The sequence below is a fragment of the Hippichthys cyanospilos genome, chromosome 10 (assembly GCF_059441005.1).
Source record: "Hippichthys cyanospilos isolate Australia breed blue-spotted pipefish chromosome 10, RoL_Hcya_1.0, whole genome shotgun sequence".
NCBI classification, from domain to species: domain Eukaryota; kingdom Metazoa; phylum Chordata; class Actinopteri; order Syngnathiformes; family Syngnathidae; genus Hippichthys; species Hippichthys cyanospilos.
In genome coordinates this window covers 6,312,851-6,333,528 of record NC_142378.1, presented here as the reverse complement: position 1 = coordinate 6,333,528, position 20,678 = coordinate 6,312,851, and the positions used below count along the sequence as shown (strand labels likewise).

Genomic DNA, 20,678 nt, shown 5'->3' with positions numbered 1-20,678 from the left:
TATTAAATCATTAATAAACATCAGTTTGTCACACGGCCAAACTCTGAAAACAGGCGAACTCGATCCGTTGTGACCGGAATGTCGTTATGGGTTCGGGGGAGTCAAACTGGAATCGTTTTCTCAAAGTGAGCCACGATAGTGTCATGAAAACAGCTGCCGTGCGTGCGGCGTGAGCCCCCAAAAAAAGAAAATCACGTCAATCCTCGTTCATCATTTTATTTGAAGGACGTCCGTGTCTGCGACGAGTACTGCCGAGCAGTCAAAGTGGAGGCGGATCTGCACGCTAACGTGTCCGTTTGTACGTCGGAGTGCAAAGATGCTGCGGGCGGGCGGGCGGGCGCTTCACTCCGTCTGGCTGATCTCCTGGTAGGGCGAGCGGTACAAGCAGTAATGCTGAAAGATGAAGAGCACGTCGAAGACCACGGAGAAGAGGCCCAGGCCGAACTTGGTGGGATCTCCGAAGATCAGGCGCCACTCCTCTGGACAAGGGGAAGGCAGCGGGTATTTAGTCAATGATTTATTGGAGCATTTAGCCTACATACCAGCGTGTTTGAAAATGAAGGAAGGAGGCTTTCTTTTTTATGTTTATTCCTTTCCTATTTATTACATTTGCGTTTTTTCCCCCCAAATACCATCTGGAAGTCAGTACCCCGCGGCATTTTGGGAAAACCGGATCCGCTCTTGGCATTTAATCTGCCAGTCCACCGGAAGGAGTTTTCCGATCCAAAACGGCGCCTTATGGAATTGTCTCTACGGTATTGTCGTTGTACGACTAAATTACTTACCGTTGTTGTAGGAATCCAAGATCATCTGCAAGATGCTGAGCAGGCCGCCGCAAAAGTCCAGCAGCACGGTGCCGATGCTCCAGCCCTCCGTGCTCTTTCGTCTGTAGTTCATGAAGGCCTGGCGGCGCGGGCGGAGAGAGCAAATGAGAGCGGCGGCGGCGGCCGTCCGCGTTCCCGCGCCCAAGCAAACGATGCGGACGCACGGACCTGCGGCGTGTACTTGACCAGCGTGACGGCCAGCTTGATGTAGGAGAAGAAGTAGAGGTAGTCCAACCAGCTGATGCGCCCCAAGACGGCCAGCAACAAAGTGACGGCCGCAAACGACCAGCCCGTCAGCAGCAGGAGGCGGGCCGTCCAAGACACCCTCTGGCCCCCCCTCTGCGAGACGAGACCCGTTGGCCGGCGTGTCGTCACCCGACGCGCCAAAGGTTTGTGGACACGAGCGCGACTTGCGCCTACCGCGCGCAGGCCGCCGGCTACGGCGCCCCCTCGCCACTTGACCTTTAGCGGCCCGGGCGCTTTGCCGTCACTTTACGGCGGCGCCTGCCCCATGCACCCCACGCATCAACAGTCCCGCGCTCAGGCCCGACATGGAGTCTGAAGCCGTCTAACGGCCTGTTAATACTCCATCTTGTTCAGCCGCAAACGGAGGCACTTTTGCTTAAAACTACGCCGCTGACATCCACGGAGTCATGGCAGCAGATTAGACGGGGTTAGCGCCGCAAAGTTGCCACCGCCCACCTCGTAGACGGCGGCCTGGCCCACGTAGATCAGACACAGCAGGACGGCGTGCAGGCTGAAGAAGACGTCGTTGGCCTTGACGGGGTTGATGCCGTTGGGGTTCCTCTGCAGGTACGCCTCCTGGAAGGTTAGTGTTAAAAAGAGTCTCGCGAGATCACGCCGCGCGCGCGTCGGCGGACGTGCGCCGGATGTCACCTTGATGGGCGTCACCCAGAAGAGGGCCACATTGAAGACGCTGTAGGCAATGAAGCCTGTCAGGTTGAGCGCCAGGAAGTCGAAGTTCAGGCCCACCACGCTGGAATGACAGCGGGTCAAAGTTGGCGGCGCGTTGACGTCGGCGGCTCGCGCGACTTGCGATCGGCGGCACCTTTTACGCCGCCAGTTCTCCCACACTTGCGGGTAGAAGGACACGGACCACGCCAGGAAGTAGAGCCAGCCCACGAGCTCGCTGAGGATCGCCACCGCGCGACTGTGGACCACCAGGAATCGCAGACGGGGCGGCGGCCTGCCAAGACGCGCGACCCGCAGTCAGGAGGCTCCGCCCCCTCCTTCCTCCTCCTCCGCTACTCACCCGAAGCCTTCCGTGCCGTTGGCCAGCAGGTACGCGGTCACCTGTCCCGCCGCGTGGGCCGCCACCGCCAGGGCGACCGAGGTGGCCGCGGCCGGCAGCGTCACCTAAACGACAGCGGCGTTGGGCTCCGCGGGTTCCGGGGAGGTGGGCCGGGCCTCACCTGCTCCGGCGCGCTAATGATGGCCGAATAGTTGCTCTTTGAGCTGTAGGTGACATTGATGCGGATTGCCAGCGGATACCCGAGCGCCGCGCTGCAAAGGGAGGGACGGCCACGTGAAAACCACTCGCCTGCCGCAACCGCTAGAAATCGTATTCTTGAGAATTCAGCTGGCGTTGCGCGTCGGCCAGCAGCGGCGCTCACCTGGAGGCGATGGTGACGTTGGCACCGGTGCCTTCTTGGAGCGTCACCTCCTCCGGGGCGGACAGCAACACTTGGGACTCTGCGTCAGACGGACCGCGCGTGACGTCACGGGCCGCTTTAACCGCAACGCTCAGCGAGCCCCGATGCTCACCTGAGACGTTGGCCAACAGCAGCAGCAGCAGCGGCGGCAACAGCTGCATCTCTGCCCAAGCGTTGACAAAACCAACACGGAACACACACCGGTGGAAAGTCACTATACTCACATCCGACACGTGCTTTATAACCAAAGTTGCACATGTAGAACAGTTGCGTTCTAATAAACGCTAAGCAATTTAAGGCGGCTCGAGAAGGCGTCCGGTGACGGACGCGGCTTTCGGGTCCTCAAACGCATCAGAGCGAAACCATCGTAACCGCACGCCAGTTCGTGTCAATAAAACGCATTGAATTCAAATTGACGTCGTCGTATCGACATTCATTTGTTGCTCATTGGCCTGTTTTAGCGAGAGACACGCTTCAACTCACCGCGGGGAAGAGGTTGCTTGCTGCTTGCGGGTCATATGACAAGTTCAACAACAATTAAAAAAAAAAAGCCGTGACGTACGTAGGCATAGATACTCCTATAGGTTGATAGATACCGGCGCTTCCTTTTAGCCGTGTGCGGGACGCTTAGCTAGGAGGGGCAAAGTCGTTGGTCTCTTCCATGTACGAGGACGCTCAAATAGTTCCAAGTTGCTGATGTTCTCGACATAACGAAGGACACGAAAATACGCTTCGATAGACTACTAAATGTTTTTCGTTTCTTCCGATGCACCGTATTTTAGTACAGACTTAATAAGGAATTAATTTGAAACGTTAATGAACGAACTACAATGTGAAATCGCCCCTGCCAACATGGCCGCCGTGTGGGGACGCGGTTGGTTTAGTCGCTTTCGCCAATTCGCTTGATCTAAAACCAAATGAGTGGAAAATGCGATATATAACTCTTAGACTACAGCGCAACACAAAGAAACGCCTTTAAACTGTTCGGGGTATAGATTTTCGTTTAACATCCCGTTGACTTCCGGGTACGTGGTTTAGCTTCCGGGTTACGCTAGCGTCCTTCCCCGTGCTTTAAGCTCAACGCCAACATGATGGTAAACAACGCGCATCGGCTGTTCTCGTGGTAAGGTGACTAATATTTCTTGCGATTTTGCATTTAATATTCCATTAATATCACCTCAGTCACCTCTTTCTTTCCTCGGGGGTGCTCGCATTTCCAATTGCGCTACTGACCCGCTGTTAGTGCAAATTTCACTTTTGACCTTTGACAGTTAAACTTTTCTTTAATGAATCAACACGATCCCTCGCCAGATTACATAATCGTTTTGTTAATTACGATATTTTATATTTAATGCAAATTCAAGCGTGACTACTTGCAATAATTTAGAGTACCTGTAACGTGACAATTAAATTGTACTGCAGAGTGCTAGAGACGATTGTTTACGACCTTGTTAAATTGTAATACTAATAAAAAAAAAAAGATATCAGGAATATAACGAGAGTCCTGAAAATCGTGAACTGATGCTCTTGTCACTCAAATACAACAACTACAACCTGGACCTGACCTGTAGTAACCCTATTCATCACATGCTGATTTGATCCATAAAACATATCCACTTGAAGCCTCCAGTGGTTAGGAGATATCGCACCAAGTTGTTTTGCTTACCATAACAATGAGGCGCTCTCAAGCTGCCGCTGGCCGAGCCCTCCCTTGCCCCCCCCCCGGCAAAGAAAAGTCAATCTCGGTTGGTCTGAGTTACTATTTTGCTGTTTAGCATTTGGGCTTGTCTCAGTCTTTGTGGATTTCTCTGACACGTGGGCTTTAGAATAATCACAAGAGATTTTTTTTCTCGCAACGATTGTGTCCTTTTTTCCAGGTGCTTTTTGAGGCCGACATCCCTGGCGCGCGCTATGCCCGCTCGCCCCAACTCCAACAGAACGTCCGTGGTGCGCTGCAGCCGGCAGAAATATGAACGCTGCTATCCCGTCTTGCTGGTGCGACCCGACGGCTCCACCGTCGGCATCCGATACAAAGAACCCAGACGCGTCCTCATGGCGAGCGCCGCCGCCCGTCCGTCCGTCCGCCCGCCCACCGCTTTCTCCTATTACCGCACGTTAATCTTCACGTTTATTTTTCTCGGGCCAGATGCCGATCGATGTGTCCACGCTGTCGGAGGAGGAGCGCCGTAGTCGCCAGAAAAAGCGCGAAGTCAAGAAGGTCGTCAAAGAGACGGTCGTCCATTATGAGGACGACTTCAAGGTGGACAAGTACAGCCAATTTTGGAACAAGAAGAAATAAGGACTTGACACGTGCTGTTAACATTTGTTTGAAAAGTCTGCATCTTGGCTATTGGTATGTACAAATAGTGAATGGTCTGTCTTTACTGATTTCACCTTCCATGTTTCTCACTGTATTGAAATAAAAATTGTACATTTGTTACTTGTTGGGGCATTTTTCCTCTCACACCCAACCGAAAGTAGAAAACAAAATCACAGACTAAAACGCAGAAAAAAAGCAAAATGTTTTCAGAGGTTTATTTTGCACTATATTAACGCATATGTCCATTCTTTAGATTGGTGGGTGTTTTATAATTGACGATTTCATCACCAATCCATCAATGACTATGCAGCTGTGTAAGAAGCTGAGAAAGCAGAACTGAGAAAAGCAGTTTGCTTCCCGTGCGCGAGGGGGCGGTAACGATCCGCGCGAAATTTCCGTTTAGCGGCCAAGCCTCGCGAGATTTGCCCCGCTTGTCCTTGCTCGCAGTCCTCGCAGGGACAATTTAGCGATGGGCTATTGGGATATTCCGGATGGCACCGACTGCGTACAGAAAACATGGATAACAACCAAGGTGGCTACCACTTTGGGTGAGTGTTCGACAAGCGATTAAAGTTGATGAGCGGCGAACGCGACCTTGTCGGAGCGTTAGCTTGCTACAAGCTCAAGCATGAATGGGTTAGCCGCACAGCCCCATACATTGTTTACAAACCTTTGCGTGCATTCGAATGGAAAAGTACTCGCATCGTGCAATTACACAAGCGGGGTAAGAAACGGTAGTAGTGCCGAGCGGGGTTTGAAGAGTTTAGCGTTTGTCATTCACCTTGTTTTTATGTCCTTTGGAGAAACGGAGGACAGTTTACGTGCCACCCATCACATTTGAAATAACCTACGTACATAATACTAAAACGTGCACTTTCTGAGACCAGTTCCTTTCTGAGATTAGTTCTAAAAAATAAAACAAAATCTTTGAGAGTAGTTTTCAATATACTAGATAAGTCTGGAGTACCCCCTAAAATGCTATTCTCTCTTGCCCCACACCCTAAAATGACTAAATTCAATCTCGATCAAAACTGTTCAAATGGAATTTCAATTTCATTTATTTTTGTGTCATTTCTGTCTCTTGCAACATGTCTGCAACCCTGTTTCCCTAACTTTTTTGGCATGGTAGAGGAAGAAGAAAACTGTGAATCACATGATCATCAGTTTCCCAAAAGAATAGCTAGAGTAACGCGATGCCCTGTCCTACTTATCTTATTCTTCTAATAAAAATAAAGAAAGTTAGCCTTACTTGAACGTCTCACTCTGCGTCATGTGACCAGGAGACTGTTAGCTTCTGGCAACATTTAATAAACAATAAATAGGAAGGAAGACAAATAGGTTCTTTTTCCTTGCAGGGAGAGCGGACAGGAACCTGACCATCTCAGTTTTCCTTCTGGTCTGTTTACAGAGCCGTAAACTATTATGGATAAATGTATGCATAAACTGTTATGCACTCAAAGTTATAATGGTTGTTGATTACATGATTATATTTTTCCACAAGTAAGTTTGTCTTTTTGTGCGGTATAATACTATACATATGATAATAAAACTCTTGAATTGAATAGCAGCGCAAGCTAGCTAAAATGCTAGGTTCCCCTCCTGAGAAAAAGCTTACAAAGCCGACAGAAATTGCATGTATGGACTAAAGTCGCAGGTTGTAACATCAGATCTCTACACAGAAAGGTGGGACATGGAGGTTTAGAACATTTTTGTTTATATTTAAAACATTTTTATTTTCAAACTTCCTGGTTACAGCAGCATCACGTCTTGAAAACAGATCGAACATACCTGCACATTTAGAAATAGGAGCAGCACAAACACACCTTCGCCATAACAGACGCGCTCGGCTTGTTTGAATACCGCACCAACACAACAATGACACGCCTGATTGCGGTTACTTGTGAAGAGTGCCCCCTGGTGGCGACTAAAGTAGCGGTTCAAACTCAAAATCAACATTGGGAGATTGCCTCTTGGTGGCTAGTAAATAAATGTCCACACAGGACTATCAGTTGACATATCTAGTAAGGTCAACTTCCTTTTTCATCTTTTTTTTTCTCCCTCCATCTCATCATTCACTTTTTATTTGCAGAACGAAAAGTACAGTTGTCTTTATGTAAAGTAAGGAATAAAAGTAATCTGGAAAACAAATAGAACCGATGCCCCGAAAGGTGTACTGGCGCTCCATGAATAAGTATTGTCCCAAAGTGTTTGTACTTCTTCATTAATTGCCGCCACTGAATTAAAATGATGAATTATGTATCAGGATACGTTTACTACGGCGGCGATCGTGAGGCAAAGCACGTTAGCCGCCCTATTTGCTTTCCCACAGAAATTCAATATTAGGTATTTTGCGGTTACACGTCATGAATAATCATGTGGAATTCTTGTCACGAATCACGCAGCGAACGCCGCGCTTTGAACGCGCCGGCGTGAAGCCCATCGACGGCGCGCCGCGCCTTCGCTTGAGGCTTCCCCCGCTTGTCTTTTCAGGCCTGGTGGGCTCGGCCTATCACATCGTGGCCTTCCAGCCCGACACCGCCATGGAAGCCGTGCAGCGGGCCGGAAACGTCACTCTCACCATGGGTACGTACGCTCGACCGCCTGCGCTTAACGCAAGTACCGTGTGACTGTTGTTCCACAGGAACCTCACTTAGTAAAGGCCCGCTCATGTAACCGCGGCAACCGCGTTCAGTTTGCCAAGAGCCCTCGAGGGCCTTCCCGTCGCGTGCCTGTCGTTCCCGAGCGATGACGTCATCACATACGATACGTACCCTACGGCTCTACATGGACACGCTTCTCGTTTCTAAAAATTCAGCTTACCGAACGCATCGGCGCAAAAATATCGTCTCCAGGAACAGGAGAAAATTCATGATCCCGGAGGCGACATCGTTGGCATACGTTACGATACCGTTGGCTTTTGGCAACCTAGACGCGTCCTAAACAACAAACGGGAAGGAAGACAGTCAGGTTCTTTTTCTCGCGAGGAGCGCGGACAGGAACCTGACCCGAAGCCTTCCGCTTTTGCCCTTTGGCGGGGTCACGGCGAGCGCCTGTCTCTCTTTTTATTTTTAAAGCTGCTTGAGACGCGTCATTTCCTCTTCTTCACAAACGGTAACAGAATCGTCCATCCATACTAATCAAGCAATATACTTTGAAATGAAAAGAAATACGGAAAACCTGAATACAATTTTTCAAACAGAGACGCGCTCCAACACGACTTTTAATGTCACGTCTACCGTATTTGTTCCAATTTGCGATGCATATTTATCATTTATCAATACGCCGGCTTGCCCGCAAAGCAGACAATAGTTTTTTGCATGGACGTGTACCGTCCTCTTCCACTTTTCATCTTTGCTGGTTTTATCCGCGCCTCCCACCCACAATTTGCACTGTAGAACTAGCAAACATCAAATTGACATTAGCTACAGCTAACGCATCAAAGCACGCATGCAACTTTGGATTAAGGCCGGCCGACACTGTTTGTTTTTGTGTGCGTCCAGCCGCCATGGGCGCCATCTTCGGCATGGCCACGTGTTTGAGCGCGCAGGCGCGCGAGGCTCCGGACGATCCCCTCAACTACTTTGTGGGCGGCTGCGCTTCCGGCATCTTCCTGGGCGCCAGGAGTAAGTCACGCGCCCGCCCGCTCGCCTCGGCCATCCGCGTCGAGTGACCGCTTCGTGTGCCCCGACTCGAGGCCGACGCCGTAATAATGACCGGGAAGGGAAGTCTGGTCCGGTCAGAGAATTACCGTGAACGTCACGGTCGCCGTGACGACTAGCGACGCAATAAGAGCCGCCAATCCGCAACTCGGGCGGGGATAGTCCTAAAGTCGCCTCAAATTTCCGGCCCGATGTGATCGGATTTCCCCGGTCCGGGACCGGGCGGGAAGTCCGGTTTCCCCGTTTTTGTGAAACCGTCGGGCGGCTTTTAAAGCTCGCGTCGGATCATTCGCCGGAAGGAGACGCGTAAAAGCGTCAACAATGCGGCCCGTCCTGGGGCGCGACTTAATTTTCTTGGATGAAATGTCTGGACTTGTTACAAATTGTGGCTGACGCCTTCTCTCCTCCAGCCCGCAGCGCGGCAACGGGCACGTCGGCGTGCTTGGGCCTGGGCGCGCTGGCCTTCTTCGGCAAAGTGTCCAAGATGGAGGGCTGGAGACTGGTGGGACCCCCCAAGCTGTGACTTTTGTAAAGGTGTCGTCAAGTAATAAAAGTTGAGTCGTGACAAAGTCGGAGCGTTGACGCCGTCTGTCGCCAAACGGGTCGGGCGGGCCGCCTCCAGCGTGTCCGCGCCCCGCCCGCCGCCCGTGACTACGCGCGCCCGCGGTAATCATTGACGGCTTGACAGCAAGACGGAGAGTCGCGCGCAACATGTCGGCCGTCGCGCAAGGTGAGTGGGGCTTTTGGGCTTGGGGGCGGGCGGCGGCGCGGGTGTCCGCACGCCCCGGCCGGATGGCGAAAGCCTGAATCGGCGGCCAAAGGCGAGCGCGGACAGCTCACCCACAATGTTGTTGTTGTTGTTGTTGTTAGCCTGCTTGGCTAGCTTCTTGTCTGGAGTCTTTTTGTTTTGCTCTTCCTTTGCAATGGGACTTTTTTATTTCTAGGTGAAACAATGACGGCTTTCATTACATTCAAATGTTTCTATTTTTAGTCGTTTTGTTTTTGCTTTTTTTTTTTATCCAGGTGTGCAAGTGTGACTCCTAATAGGTTCTCCTTTTCTGTATTGACTTTCTTCTTCAATCTTTCCTGTGTCATCTTGTGTGTCGCTCCCGCTTTCTCTTTTTCTTACTGTTTCATGCCTTATTTTTTGTTTTTTAACTTTTCATTAGTTTTACGCCCTTTTTGACAGTTTTTTTCTCCTCTGGTATTTTCATTTTGTATTCAGTTTATTTGCATTGGGGTTTCTTTCCTTTTTTTTAACTTTTCTCTTTCCTTTGCCTTTATTTTTTGCTCTTTTCAGTTTCCTTTGAGTTTTTTTTTTTTCCAGGAGCAAGAATAGAGTAGATATTGCAGAACCTTTCTTTTGTTTCTGCCTCTTTTGTTTTGACTTCTTTTATATTCATTTATCTTTTTTGTTTTTTGCTCTTCATTGTTTTTTTTCCCTTGTTTTCTATGTCATTGTTTTCCTTTTCACTATTTTACTCCCCACGTTTTTATTCCTCTAATTTTTATTTGAGCTATTTTTATATAGTTTATATGTTTGCATTGTTTTATCTGTTGAATGTGTTTTTCTTTTCCTTTTGTTATTTTTCCTCAGCCTCCCCTCTTGACTTGTTCCATGCTTTCTTTGCTCCCTTTTTTCTCGTCATTTCCTGCACAAATGGGGTCGATTGTAGTTGACAAGCAAGGCATCCATGTTTTGGACTTTTATGATTTTATAACGCGCTGGGGTGGTGAAGTCCAAACGGTCATAAAGCGGTGAAGACGCGTGCTTGGGTGAAAAGGGCAGCGGCACGTGCCCGCGGTTTGATTCCCTCCGCCTTGGAAGCTTTGCCGCATTGCAAATGGTTGATTGTCGAAGCCGGCGCAGACAGCCAAATGCTTCTCTAGCCTGGCCTTTGAAAGGGTCAAATAGAAACATTTTCACTTTCAAGCCCTCAAAATGTTCAGTGGCATCAGCCCTATCCGCACACATCAGTCCCACTCATTGAAGTCATTGCAAGTTGTCCGCGAGCGGCGATTTTGGGACTCAACACAAAAACCGCTGTCGCACCTTGTTGAGCCAGTCGCCGTTGAAAGGACGAATGCAAAAATTGTGGGAAAGACGTGCTCAAACATGGGGTTTCGCAGCCCCCCCTCGCAAGGATATTTTATTCGTATTTCGAAGCCTTCCTTTTTCGCGTCATCGTCAACGAAGGTCCGAGCCCCATCAAGAAATATTTGATGCGTTTGAAAAGCAACCGCGGCTTCGGAAGCGAGTCTTTGACTCTTTGGGGTGGACCCGGCTTCTTGCAGACAGCGTCCCACCCGTCGCCACGGCGACGCCTCCCGGACCGGCGAGCATGGCGACCGCCGACGTGGTGGTGGTTGTGATCTACCTCATCCTGGTCATGGTCGTCGGAGTCTGGGTCAGTTTGTGCGCGCGCGCACACACACACACACACACACACACGCAACGGTTTGAAGTTAAGAAGTGCAAATAGTTGATTGGTCGATAGGACCAGTCTGCTCAGAAATAAGCCAGTTACGACGCCGATAAGGACAGGCCCGATAGTTGTGATGCAACTTTCTGTTGTGGTTCCCAAAACAACAGGATTTTTGAGGTTGTCGATGTTTAAATAACTTAATGTTTTGTAATAAGAAAAAAAAGGAGAGGGTGGGGGCGTTGGGTTATTTTTAACCCAACTTTTTTATGTGGGTTATTATATATACGACCGTTTGGGCTACACGAGTAACCCAACGAGTTGTCTCACTTTCTTTTTGGCTGGATTCGAGTTCTGTTCAAGCCAACATCCTTCAGACTGCATCTACATAAATGAGTGAAGTCAGCCCCAAATTGGGCTGGCTGATTGCCTTATTCCTTTGGAATCAATAAAAATGAGTCATCCGGAAACAACTCCAAAGTTAAAGCAGCTGGAACAGTGTGAAGTGTAATTGCACATCCAAATCAGTAGGTGGTGCAGTGGTGCTCTCGTCTGGCGCTGCAAACGTTTTAAACCCATGTCAACAAAATGTTTTTGTTCCGAATAAATTTATTTCATGTGATTGAAATAAAATTAGCACAATGTTTTCTATCTTTTTCAGATGAATTATTTATTGATTATTATTATTATTTATTGATTTTCAGCATCAAACGATGCAGACGGGCAAATGTTGTTTTTTTTTTCAATATCAGACTAACCGGTAGCCTGCAAAATTCAACCCCGCGTGAAACTTGACGTTTCTATGGCAACGTTGGCTCAAGCGTCTTGTCGAGCGGGCGCAAAACAGCCGGTCTTTTCTTTGCAAAAATCAATGGGGCATAGAGTGGTGCAGAGACGGCCGCGCGTCTCGTCCTCAGGCGTCGGCGAGGGCCAACGGCAGCACGGTGGGCGGCTACTTCCTGGCGGGGCGCTCCATGACCTGGTGGCCCGTGAGTATACGCCGTCTCGGGCCCGTCTTTCATCCCACCGACGAGCGCGCGGCTTGGCTTCCCCGACCAGATCGGAGCGTCCCTCATGTCGAGTAACATCGGCAGCGGCGCTTTCATCGGCTTGGCGGGGACGGCGGCGGCGGGCGGCATCGCCGTGGGCGGCTTCGAGTTGAACGTGAGTCCGCCGGCCGAAGCCGGGAGCCTCGGGCGTTACCTCCGCCTCCTCCGCTTAGGCGGCCTGGGTACTGGTGGCCCTGGGCTGGATCTTCGTGCCCGTGTACGTGGCGGCCGGCGTGGTGACCATGCCCGAGTACCTGGCCAAGCGCTTCGGAGGCCGCAGGATCCAGGTGTACATGTCCGTCCTCTCCCTGGTCCTCTACATCTTCACCAAGCTCTCGGTAAGCGCGAGTGCGCGCATGCAGAGAAAGATGTTTCCGGCCCGCGCGTCTCACGCCCGCCCCCCCCAGACGGACCTTTTCTCCGGAGCCTTGTTCATCAAAGTTTCCTTCGGCTGGAATCTCTACTTGTCCACCGCCATCCTGCTCGCGGTCACGTGTGTGTACACCGTGGCAGGTATGCCGCCGGCCCGTGCGCATAGCTAGCAAGCCTTGCCCGCTTCCCTGCTCTTGTCACGCGCGTCTTACAGCAACCATAAAAAAAAAAAAAAATATGTTGTTGGGAGCGAATGGGTTAAACGTGAAGACTCATCAAATCGGGCGGTGCGGCACTTAGCACGTCCGCCTGACAGTTCAAGGACCCCAGTTCAAATCCAACGGGCTCCTGCCTTCCTGTGTGGAGTTTGCATGCTGTCCCCGAGCCCGCGTTGGTTCTCTCCCCCCCACCCGCACTCCAAAACAGACACCGCGGGTGAATCGGGCACAGAAAATTGTCCTTTGCCGTGATCGGCTCCGCGGATGGTCTCGTGCGCCCCGCGATCGGTTGAGCGCGTCCGCTTTGCGCAGGAGGCCTCTCGGCCGTCATCTACACGGACGCCTTCCAGACCGTCGTCATGGTGGGCGGGGCCTCGGCGCTCATGTTCATCGGTGAGACCGCCCGAACCTCAGCGGCCTCGACGGGGAGCCGATCCGTCTTTTGCGTCAGCCTTCTCCAGGGTTGGCTGGTACCAGGGCCTGACGGAGGCCTACATGTCCTCGTTTCCGGCGGCGACGGTGGCCAACACCACCTGCCACCTGCCCCGCCCGGACGCCTTCCACATGCTCCGGGACCCCCTGTCCTCGGACCTGCCTTGGCCGGGCCTGGTCTTCGGGCTCACCGTCATCGCCACCTGGGTCTGGTGCACCGATCAGGTCGGTCGGACGTCGAAGCTCAAAATCAGTTCGTGTGAAAAAGTAACGGGAACAAAGCGTTTGCCGCGCGGTCCGAGCCCGCTTTACCGAAAGCCGTTTGTAGTGGTACGCGGAGGCGTATCCTGCGTATTCTGCGAAACGACATCGGTCGTTTGATTTGCGGGCCGCTTTACGGCCGCCCGCGTCCGTAGAACGTCGGGCGCCAAAAAAAGTGTCACGAGGACACGCTGGAGCAAAGACCGGCTTGGTCTTCCCATTCCTTTTCTCTTCATTTGAAAAGTCAAAGGTAGCGTTCCCGTCGGAGCGTGAAAGGAGAAGCGCTCTTATCGCATACGTGCACCCCGTCCGGAGGTCCCTATGAGACCCTAATCCCGCGCTCTTCTCAGGTGATGGTCCAGAGGTCGCTGGCCGCACGCTCGCTGAGTCACGCCAAAGGAGGAAGCGTGTTCGGAGGCTACCTCAAAGTCCTTCCCCTCTTCTTCATCGTCATGCCGGGCATGATCAGCAGAGCGCTCTTCCCAGGTCGGTAGTTCCCGGGTGGGCGTACGCCTTCCACCTTCGGCATTTGCTATAGCGCCCGCGGCCTCAAAGCTTTCGCGTCACCGCCGACGTTGGCCCGGTACCCTAAAAGCGCGTCTTGAGCCTCAAACGAGCCGACTGCCGGCCCGAACTGACCGACTGGCTCGCTTGCTTACTTACTGACCAATCGATCGATCGACCGGCCGACTCGTTACACGCGGCGAGCGCAAGGGGTCCCCGGGAGCACGTGTAGCTAGAGGCGAGTCCCGTGTGCACATGTGCGCGCGCGTAGATGAGGTGGGCTGCGTGGACCCGGCCGTGTGTCAGCGCGTGTGCGGGACGCCGGTGGGCTGCTCCAACATCGCGTACCCCAAGCTGGTGGTGGAGCTCATGCCGGCGGGTGAGTACGGGCTCGGCGGGCGGGCGGGCCCGCACGCGTGTCCCACGTCTGCGGCGTGTGCTCGCAGGGGCTCGCGGGCTGATGCTGGCCGTGATGTTCGCCAGCCTGCTGTCGTCGCTCACGTCCATTTTCAACAGCAGCGCCACCATCTTTACTTTGGACCTTTACCGCCGAGCCCGCCCCGCCGCCTCGGAGATGGAGCTGATGATCGTGGGCAGGTGCCGCTCGGCGTCGCGCCCGGAGTCGCGCGACGTCGCTTTAAGTGCGTGCGGTGATGCCTCGTCAGGGTGTTCGTTTTGCTGCTGGTGGTGCTCAGCATCCTGTGGATCCCCATCATCCAGTCGGCAAACAGCGGCAAGCTCTTTGACTACGCCCAGTCGGTGGTCAGCTTTCTGGCCCCGCCCATCACCGCCGTCTTCATCTTGGCCATCTTCTGGCCGCGCCTCAACGAACAAGTGGGTCCCGCCGGCCTCCCCGCGCTTTGTTTTGGGTTTGTTTTTTTTCTCAAACCGCCGCCTCTTTGGCAGGGCGCCTTCTGGGGCCTGATGGCGGGCCTGGTGGCGGGCTTGATCCGGATGGTTCTGGAGTTCACCCACGAGGTTCCGGCGTGCGGGCAGCCGGACACGCGCCCCGGGGTCCTGACTCGGGTGCACTACCTTTACTTCGCCATCCTGCTGATGGCGCTCAGCTGCTGCGTGATGGTGGCGGTCAGCTTGGCCACGCCCCCGATACCCGCCAAGCACGTGAGGCTCGCGCGCGCGCAAACACTCAACGCGGGCAGGCAAGGGCAATCGCATTCGTGTTTACTGATTAGGATTTATGGAAATCATTAGAATTTCCGCCGATCCGTTATCACGAACGTGTACTTGAAAATAAACACATTATATAATCTTTTTTGTATCGTCTAAAATCTGCAGCGCGGGTCCTGTGCTTCCGGAGTCAGAGCAGAAGCACAGACGTTGTGCTCGCGGAAAGTTCCGCCCCCTTCCGCGCATGCAATTAGAAAGCAATAGCCTTCGTGTGGTAATAAGCCCCGTGATTTATTGAATAAGCCAATCACAGACGCCCGCGTAAGAAGTCCGCACGCGTGTTTTCAATTCAAGTGGCTTTTGCCAACCAAGACGCGAGATGAGTTGTGTTGTCAGTTGCACAGGTTGACGTGGTGGTCGAGGCACAGCACGGCGCCTCGAGACGACCTGAGCGACGAGCCGGCGGCGGGCGAGGATCCGGCCCCGGAAGCGGGCGGCGGCCGGCCCTCTGCCGCCCCCTGCTGGCGGCGGGCCCTGGCGCGCGCGTGCGGCCTGAGCGGCGCCTCCCGCCGCGCGCCCGCCGCCGCCGCCGCCGCCAAACTCAACTCGCTGAAGGAGGTGGCGCTGTGGAGGAACTTTTGCAACGTCAACGCCTTGCTGCTGCTCGCCATCAACGTCTTCCTGTGGGGCTACTACGCCTGAGTGGACGCCGGCCACGCCCCCGCACGCAAACTTTTTGCCAACGATGTGCCCACCTGGAAATGTTCATTGGTTCTCCTGCGGCGGCATGCCGAATGACTGACAAATTCATTCACACTGTTTCTTCAAATATTAAACATAGTTTGTGTGGAACCTTTACTGGTGTTCTTTGGCTTCTTTTTCCCTGCAAGACGATGCGGCTGGATATTGCACAGCCAAAAGAATAGCGAGTTTATATGGCGAAAGAGTTATAAAGATTAAAAAAAAAAAAAACCATAACTGAAATGCAGAGGTAAACATGGAGATTTTAGTTTACATACAAGATTTTCCTTTTTTTTTGTCCCACAAAATGAAAACTCACTTCTTTTGCATTAAATAAGGCGCACTGACAACTTTTGAAAACAAAGACTTTTGGAAAATATGGTAAATATGAAGTTTTCATCATTTTTTGTGCATGTGTCATATCTTTGAAGACAAAAATGAGCAAGAAAGTGCTTGTACAATGACAGATTAAGGTTTATTTTAGTAACAGTGACTTTTTAACCGTTCGGAGCCGGAAACGCAACTCTCCTCCTCCCGCGCTGACTGGCCCCGCCCCCTCGGCTCCCGCCCGCTTGCCCGCCGCATTTAAACCGCGCCGCGCCTCGGGCCGCGCGCACGCGGCGATGAATCCCGAAGCGGGAACCGCCGGCGGCCACGAAAACGCCAACGGCAACGCAAACGCCAACGGCAACGGCAAGCTCCGCCGCTGGCTGATCGAGCAGGTGGAGTGCGGCCGCTACCCCGGCCTGGTGTGGGACGCCGACGACAAGAGCGTCTTCCGCATCCCCTGGAAGCACGCCGGCAAGCAGGACTACAACCGAGACGAGGACGCCGCGCTCTTCAAGGTACCCCCCCCCCCAAAAAAAAAAAACAAAACAAAACAAAACAAAGCTTAAATAGAACACAACACTTTGGGGGGGCTTACATTGACGCAGAAAATGACAAATAGGGTCCATAAAAACAAGATTAACGAGAAAACAACATTGTTAATAGATTGCCAGTCAATAAGCCATATATCTCAAGCATAGAAAAGCGAGAAAGATCACACACAACTTCTTTTCTTCACTTGTGATACTTTTGGACCTTTTTTAAATGGCACTTTTTGTGATGTGATGGCCTGTACTTTCAAAGTACAGGCCAGCGCAGCGGAGAGGGCTTCCTCAAATCAAAAACTTTGCCTTTGAAAAAGGCCACCTGGAGCAAGGCGGTGTCAAACATAGGACTTGCGGGTCGCTTCTGGCCCGCAGACGGGTTTGATCCGGCCCGCCAGGTGATTTTCCAAGGCAGAGTATGTAAATGAGCAGATAGTAGTCGTAATGTACTACTAATGCGCTTGTACTGTTTTGGACGGTATTGAAAGGAAGACAAAAAATGGAAAGTTCAAGCATGCTTCGATTGGTCCGTCCCTCTTGGTTTTCCTCGCTGCGGCCCCCTGGCTGCTACGAGTTGCACGCGAGAGGAATGAAAAATAGGACAAGCGCTTCACCGAGCCATTTCGTCGCGGACGGCGTCCCGTCCCGTCCCGCGTGAGTTTTGCCTGTGCGCTTCGCAGGCCTGGGCGCTGTTCAAAGGCAAGTACCGCGAGGGCGTGGACAAGCCGGACCCGCCCACCTGGAAGACGCGCCTACGCTGCGCCCTCAACAAGAGCAACGACTTCGAGGAGTTGACGAAGCGCAGCCAGCTGGACATCTCCGAGCCCTACAAAGTCTACCGCGTGCTTCCCGAGGGCGCCAAGAAAAGTCAGTGGCCCCCTTCAGACCCCGCAGACTGTTTTCACGCAGTCGCGGCAAAATCATCGTGCGCTCGCTCCTCTAGAGGGCGCCAAGAAAAGTCAGTGGCCCGCTTGGGACCCCTGCAGACTGTTTTCACACAGTCGCGGCAAAATCATTGTCCTCTAGAGGGCGCTCAATTTGGACGGGCAACCGACCCGTTTTTTGATCCACAATTAGACGTTTGAAAAACTTGCAAATAAATAAATGCGCTTTTAGCCATCGACGGTATGTTTGACGTCTGACGGTAGCTCGAGTTGCGGCCAAACCATACGACGCGGGGGAGGCCGCCATCTTTCCTATAGCTACGGACAATGCTAAATGCGCCACCTACCGCTATCTCAGTCTTACACGTTGTCCCTTTAAGAGTCCAGACGTTCCATCCCGGATGCTTAAGTGCTCTATCTGGGAGTCAGTGTCTGGACTCCGAAGAAAACGGGAAAATAACGCTGCTGGCATTGAATGAGTTAACGGAGGGGTTTCGCCATACCTTTGACAGGTACTGCATTCAGTGTCAATTTTTGAAATGGAAAAAGTCTCAATTTAAAGAAAAGAATCTGAAAAAAAAGATGTGATTAAGTAGAAAACAAAATCACGACAACAAAAAAAACAAGGGGCTAACCGAGCTAACCGTGCTAAATATAAGGGGGAAAAAAAAAAAAAAAAAAAAAAAAAAAAAAGAGTCAAAAAAATCTTTCAAAAATAAACTCAAGGGGATAATTGGCCAAACATTGTAAAATTGGAAAACTTTGACAAATAGCGCGCATAAACTCCAGTCTTGGGTATATTTTGCAAAGTTAAAAAAACTGCAAAGTTTCAAGGGGAAGAGAGCAAAAAAGCGGACCAACAATAAGAAATTGGAATGTGCCGCTTTTACCTTGCCAAACTTGACCAATAGTGCGCATAAAGCATTGAATGATTTTGTCAAGTGTAAAAAAAGGTCGACGTCCGACTCGCAGGGCCCGGACAAGACCAGGACCCCCCGAGTCCCGCGGGCCACTTCGCCGATTGGCCTTGCCTCCCGACTCAGGTGAGCTGGCGGGAAAGTACCAGCGCTCGTCCCGTTTTTTCCAGTCCTCCGGACGACATCTAGCGTTTGTCTTCAAAGCGACGGCGCCATCTAGGGGACTGAAAAATATCACAAGCGCTTGGCGGCGCTTACCGCTGACGCGCATGTGGCGTGTCCTCGCAGCGGTACGCGTGGCCTCCCGAGTGCGGCCGGCGGGACTCGGAGCAGAGTCCGAGCCCGCGCTCCCCCCGAGGCCCGTCCTGGCCGGGCCCGGATAACGGTATGGCGACCGAGCGTTTTGGCCAAGCGGCCGAAGCAACGTGTGTGTGTGTGTGTGTGTGTGTGTGTGTGTGTGTGTGCGCGCGCAGGATACCAGCTGAGAGCCTCCATTCATTCTTACACGGACGCTCGGCCGTCGCCTTTGGGTCCGGAGGGCGCCGTCGGATCGGTCGAGGCGCTCCCAGGTCCCTGCCGTTTGCATTATCATAGGATAAGATGACTTTCCAGCCTAATTATTTGAAGTGCAAGACACATTTTTTTCACCAAAACGTAGGCCAAAGCATGCGCGTGCGCGCGCGTCCTCCAAGTGTTGGCGGCTAACAGCAGCTCCCGTTAGCGATATACACGGATTAATTTCCATCAAAGAAGCCGGCGGACTGAATCCATGTCTCTTCAGGACTCTTATTCAAAAGGGAGAGGACGCTGCCAAGTTTCTGATGTCCCCAAGCCTAACCCTAGAGTTTGCCAGTCAAAAAAGGAAAGGGCGAGCTAACCTTTTGACCTTTGAAACTTTTGACTTTGCAGACGGGCGTCCGCGCGTGCGGGTGTATTTTCGGGACGCCCCGGTGGGGGAGGTGACCGGCTTCGGCCCCCAAGGGTGCCACATGACCCCGTCCCCGCAGGACACGGGCCCGTGGCGCCGCGACGTGGTGCCGCCGCCCGCCGCCGCCGACTCCTTGGAGGGAGGGGCGCTGTGCTGGAGAAGAATGGATTTGGCACACCGCGTATGGAAAATTGCGCGCCATCGTCTTTATATACGCATATTTACACGCGACCTTGTCTTAGGCGGAGCCTTTGACGGCCGGGCAGCCGTCGTACCGCGCCCAGCGAGCGGGCGGCCACCCGTACCGCGAGCGCCAGCCGGAACACCCGGGCCCGCCGGACCGCTGCCACGGGGCCCTGGCGCAGCATCGCGGCCCGCGCCGGTGGCCCGAGCGGCTTGGCGCGCACTCCGACCTTTGGGACGCCGGCCTTTGGGATGAGCGGCAGATCCTCGGGACGCATTTTTCCCCTTAGAGAGCCGCGCCGGCGCGTCTTATCAACTTTGGGCTTTTGTCAAAAACGTCATCTCATACGGTTTCACTCAACGTGGCAACAAACGTACGACGATAAGGAACGAGGAGCCCCTAGGAACACAAGTTAGCCGCAAGTTGCTTCATGTTCCATTTGACTCGCTCTTGATTTGAAAAGGAAAAAAAAAATCCCCTGTTGCCATTGGGAGGCATACGTGCTGAGGAGCCTGAACACAATCGGGCAAAAGAAGAAAACGCTTCCTGTTCCATTTGATTTGCGCTCGATTTGAAAAGAAAAATCACCCGTTCCCATTAGGGCTAATATGAATTTGATTTCAAAATGGCAGGTCCCGCCTTGAAGTTTCCCCCGTTTGCCCCTTTCTATGCGCGTGTTGCTGAATGTTCCTGTTTTTACAAACCTTTGCAGGTGACCAAAGTGCACGCTTTACATGCGCGCGTCAAAGTTCCTCTTCCAAATCTTCTTCGGCCTGTCTGGTCGCCTCTACGGCCGCTGTTGTTTTTCCATATTCGTTCCCACACTCGATAGCTGGACACCATTCAGTTTGTCGTACGATATATTGTCGCCTAATACATAAATGTACATATTTGTCGTCGGAACGTTACGATCAGGCTGCAAAAACAGCAACAACAAAAAAGGCGCTGTACGTGAAGCAAATGCAATAAAATGTGACGCAATCCAGCTGCCGTCTCCCTTGGTTTTCATTTCATGAATATGAATGACAAAAGTGACATCCGCCAAGAAAGGCCAGACCGAGCATTTCCGCTTGACCGATCGCAACGCTTACAGAAACCGCCTGAGTAAAAGACGTGATTTCCGTTGGAGCGCCGTTTGCATTTGGCCGTTTTTTTTTTTCTTTTCTCAGTTTCCAACCACGACCGCCTTTTCTTGAAACAAGGTCGAGACTGACTCAGTTCATTTTGTGCTATTCAAATGCACTTTAAAGGTCAACTGTGCGAATAATGAAACCAGACATACATTTCGG

The 20,678-nt window shown here is 52.2% G+C and overlaps 5 protein-coding genes across 7 annotated transcripts; 4 read left to right on the top strand and 1 right to left on the bottom strand.

The window, feature by feature from the left end:
- Positions 1 to 200: 200 nt before the first annotated feature.
- Positions 201 to 3,490, bottom strand: ctns (cystinosin, lysosomal cystine transporter). 2 transcript variants are annotated; one of them, XM_088426081.1, is made up of 11 exons: positions 2,981 to 3,490; positions 2,610 to 2,660; positions 2,459 to 2,537; positions 2,258 to 2,348; positions 2,098 to 2,201; positions 1,894 to 2,031; positions 1,722 to 1,821; positions 1,527 to 1,646; positions 993 to 1,163; positions 786 to 903; positions 201 to 479 (listed from the first exon to the last, which is right to left on the bottom strand). In XM_088426081.1, exons 2-11 carry the CDS (start codon positions 2,656 to 2,658, stop codon positions 343 to 345), a joined length of 1,107 nt encoding a protein of 368 aa, XP_088282207.1. In that variant the 5' UTR covers positions 2,659 to 2,660; positions 2,981 to 3,490; the 3' UTR covers positions 201 to 342. The 2 variants fall into 2 exon arrangements, with proteins under 2 accessions (XP_088282207.1, XP_088282208.1); XM_088426082.1 differs by having other exon boundaries at positions 2,610 to 2,682; positions 2,982 to 3,490.
- Positions 3,479 to 4,937, top strand: mrpl55 (mitochondrial ribosomal protein L55). 2 transcript variants are annotated; one of them, XM_088426085.1, is made up of 3 exons: positions 3,479 to 3,625; positions 4,375 to 4,552; positions 4,644 to 4,937. In XM_088426085.1, the coding sequence occupies exons 2-3, from the start codon at positions 4,409 to 4,411 to the stop codon at positions 4,794 to 4,796; spliced, it is 297 nt and encodes a 98-aa protein (XP_088282211.1). In that variant the 5' UTR covers positions 3,479 to 3,625; positions 4,375 to 4,408; the 3' UTR covers positions 4,797 to 4,937. The 2 variants fall into 2 exon arrangements, with proteins under 2 accessions (XP_088282211.1, XP_088282210.1); XM_088426084.1 differs by having other exon boundaries at positions 3,481 to 3,620.
- A 286-nt stretch (positions 4,938 to 5,223) lies between these two features.
- On the top strand, positions 5,224 to 9,045 carry ndufa11 (NADH:ubiquinone oxidoreductase subunit A11). The gene is made up of 4 exons (XM_088425443.1): positions 5,224 to 5,365; positions 7,308 to 7,400; positions 8,318 to 8,440; positions 8,887 to 9,045. The coding sequence occupies exons 1-4, from the start codon at positions 5,287 to 5,289 to the stop codon at positions 8,997 to 8,999; spliced, it is 408 nt and encodes a 135-aa protein (XP_088281569.1). The 5' UTR covers positions 5,224 to 5,286; the 3' UTR covers positions 9,000 to 9,045.
- A 196-nt stretch (positions 9,046 to 9,241) lies between these two features.
- On the top strand, positions 9,242 to 15,721 carry slc5a9 (solute carrier family 5 member 9). The gene is made up of 13 exons (XM_088425442.1): positions 9,242 to 10,884; positions 11,817 to 11,888; positions 11,959 to 12,063; positions 12,122 to 12,286; positions 12,356 to 12,461; positions 12,851 to 12,931; positions 12,990 to 13,195; positions 13,582 to 13,717; positions 14,007 to 14,114; positions 14,182 to 14,332; positions 14,401 to 14,569; positions 14,642 to 14,857; positions 15,260 to 15,721. The coding sequence occupies exons 1-13, from the start codon at positions 10,561 to 10,563 to the stop codon at positions 15,563 to 15,565; spliced, it is 2,145 nt and encodes a 714-aa protein (XP_088281568.1). The 5' UTR covers positions 9,242 to 10,560; the 3' UTR covers positions 15,566 to 15,721.
- Positions 15,722 to 16,227: 506 nt separating this feature from the next.
- On the top strand, positions 16,228 to 20,374 carry irf4b (interferon regulatory factor 4b). Its single transcript, XM_088425828.1, has 7 exons — positions 16,228 to 16,449; positions 17,157 to 17,343; positions 18,333 to 18,403; positions 18,566 to 18,662; positions 18,751 to 18,846; positions 19,187 to 19,386; positions 19,448 to 20,374. Exons 1-7 carry the CDS (start codon positions 16,228 to 16,230, stop codon positions 19,676 to 19,678), a joined length of 1,104 nt encoding a protein of 367 aa, XP_088281954.1. The 3' UTR covers positions 19,679 to 20,374.
- The last annotated feature ends 304 nt before the right edge of the window (positions 20,375 to 20,678 follow it).

Excerpts from the sequence above, each read along its gene's own strand:
- ctns (XM_088426081.1), bottom strand. The coding sequence starts at position 2,658 with ATGCAGCTGTTGCCGCCGCTGCTGCTGCTGCTGTTGGCCAACGTCTCA. Across the intron at positions 904-992 it reads TGGTCAAGTACACGCCGCAG|GCCTTCATGAACTACAGACG; the intron begins GTCCGTGCGTCC and ends CCGCGCCGCCAG. Across the intron at positions 480-785 it reads CTTGGATTCCTACAACAACG|AGGAGTGGCGCCTGATCTTC; the intron begins GTAAGTAATTTA and ends CCCCTTGTCCAG.
- mrpl55 (XM_088426084.1), top strand. The coding sequence starts at position 3,586 with ATGATGGTAAACAACGCGCATCGGCTGTTCTCGTG. Across the intron at positions 3,621-4,374 it reads GCGCATCGGCTGTTCTCGTG|GTGCTTTTTGAGGCCGACAT; the intron begins GTAAGGTGACTA and ends CCTTTTTTCCAG. Across the intron at positions 4,553-4,643 it reads AACCCAGACGCGTCCTCATG|ATGCCGATCGATGTGTCCAC; the intron begins GCGAGCGCCGCC and ends TTCTCGGGCCAG.
- ndufa11 (XM_088425443.1), top strand. The coding sequence starts at position 5,287 with ATGGGCTATTGGGATATTCCGGATGGCACCGACTGCGTACAGAAAACA. Across the intron at positions 7,401-8,317 it reads AAACGTCACTCTCACCATGG|CCGCCATGGGCGCCATCTTC; the intron begins GTACGTACGCTC and ends GTGTGCGTCCAG. Across the intron at positions 8,441-8,886 it reads CATCTTCCTGGGCGCCAGGA|CCCGCAGCGCGGCAACGGGC; the intron begins GTAAGTCACGCG and ends TCTCTCCTCCAG.
- slc5a9 (XM_088425442.1), top strand. The coding sequence starts at position 10,561 with ATGCAAAAATTGTGGGAAAGACGTGCTCAAACATGGGGTTTCGCAGCC. Across the intron at positions 10,885-11,816 it reads TCATGGTCGTCGGAGTCTGG|GCGTCGGCGAGGGCCAACGG; the intron begins GTCAGTTTGTGC and ends TCTCGTCCTCAG. Across the intron at positions 14,333-14,400 it reads GAGCTGATGATCGTGGGCAG|GGTGTTCGTTTTGCTGCTGG; the intron begins GTGCCGCTCGGC and ends ATGCCTCGTCAG.
- irf4b (XM_088425828.1), top strand. The coding sequence starts at position 16,228 with ATGAATCCCGAAGCGGGAACCGCCGGCGGCCACGAAAACGCCAACGGC. Across the intron at positions 18,404-18,565 it reads GGCCTTGCCTCCCGACTCAG|CGGTACGCGTGGCCTCCCGA; the intron begins GTGAGCTGGCGG and ends GTGTCCTCGCAG. Across the intron at positions 18,847-19,186 it reads ATCGGTCGAGGCGCTCCCAG|ACGGGCGTCCGCGCGTGCGG; the intron begins GTCCCTGCCGTT and ends TTGACTTTGCAG.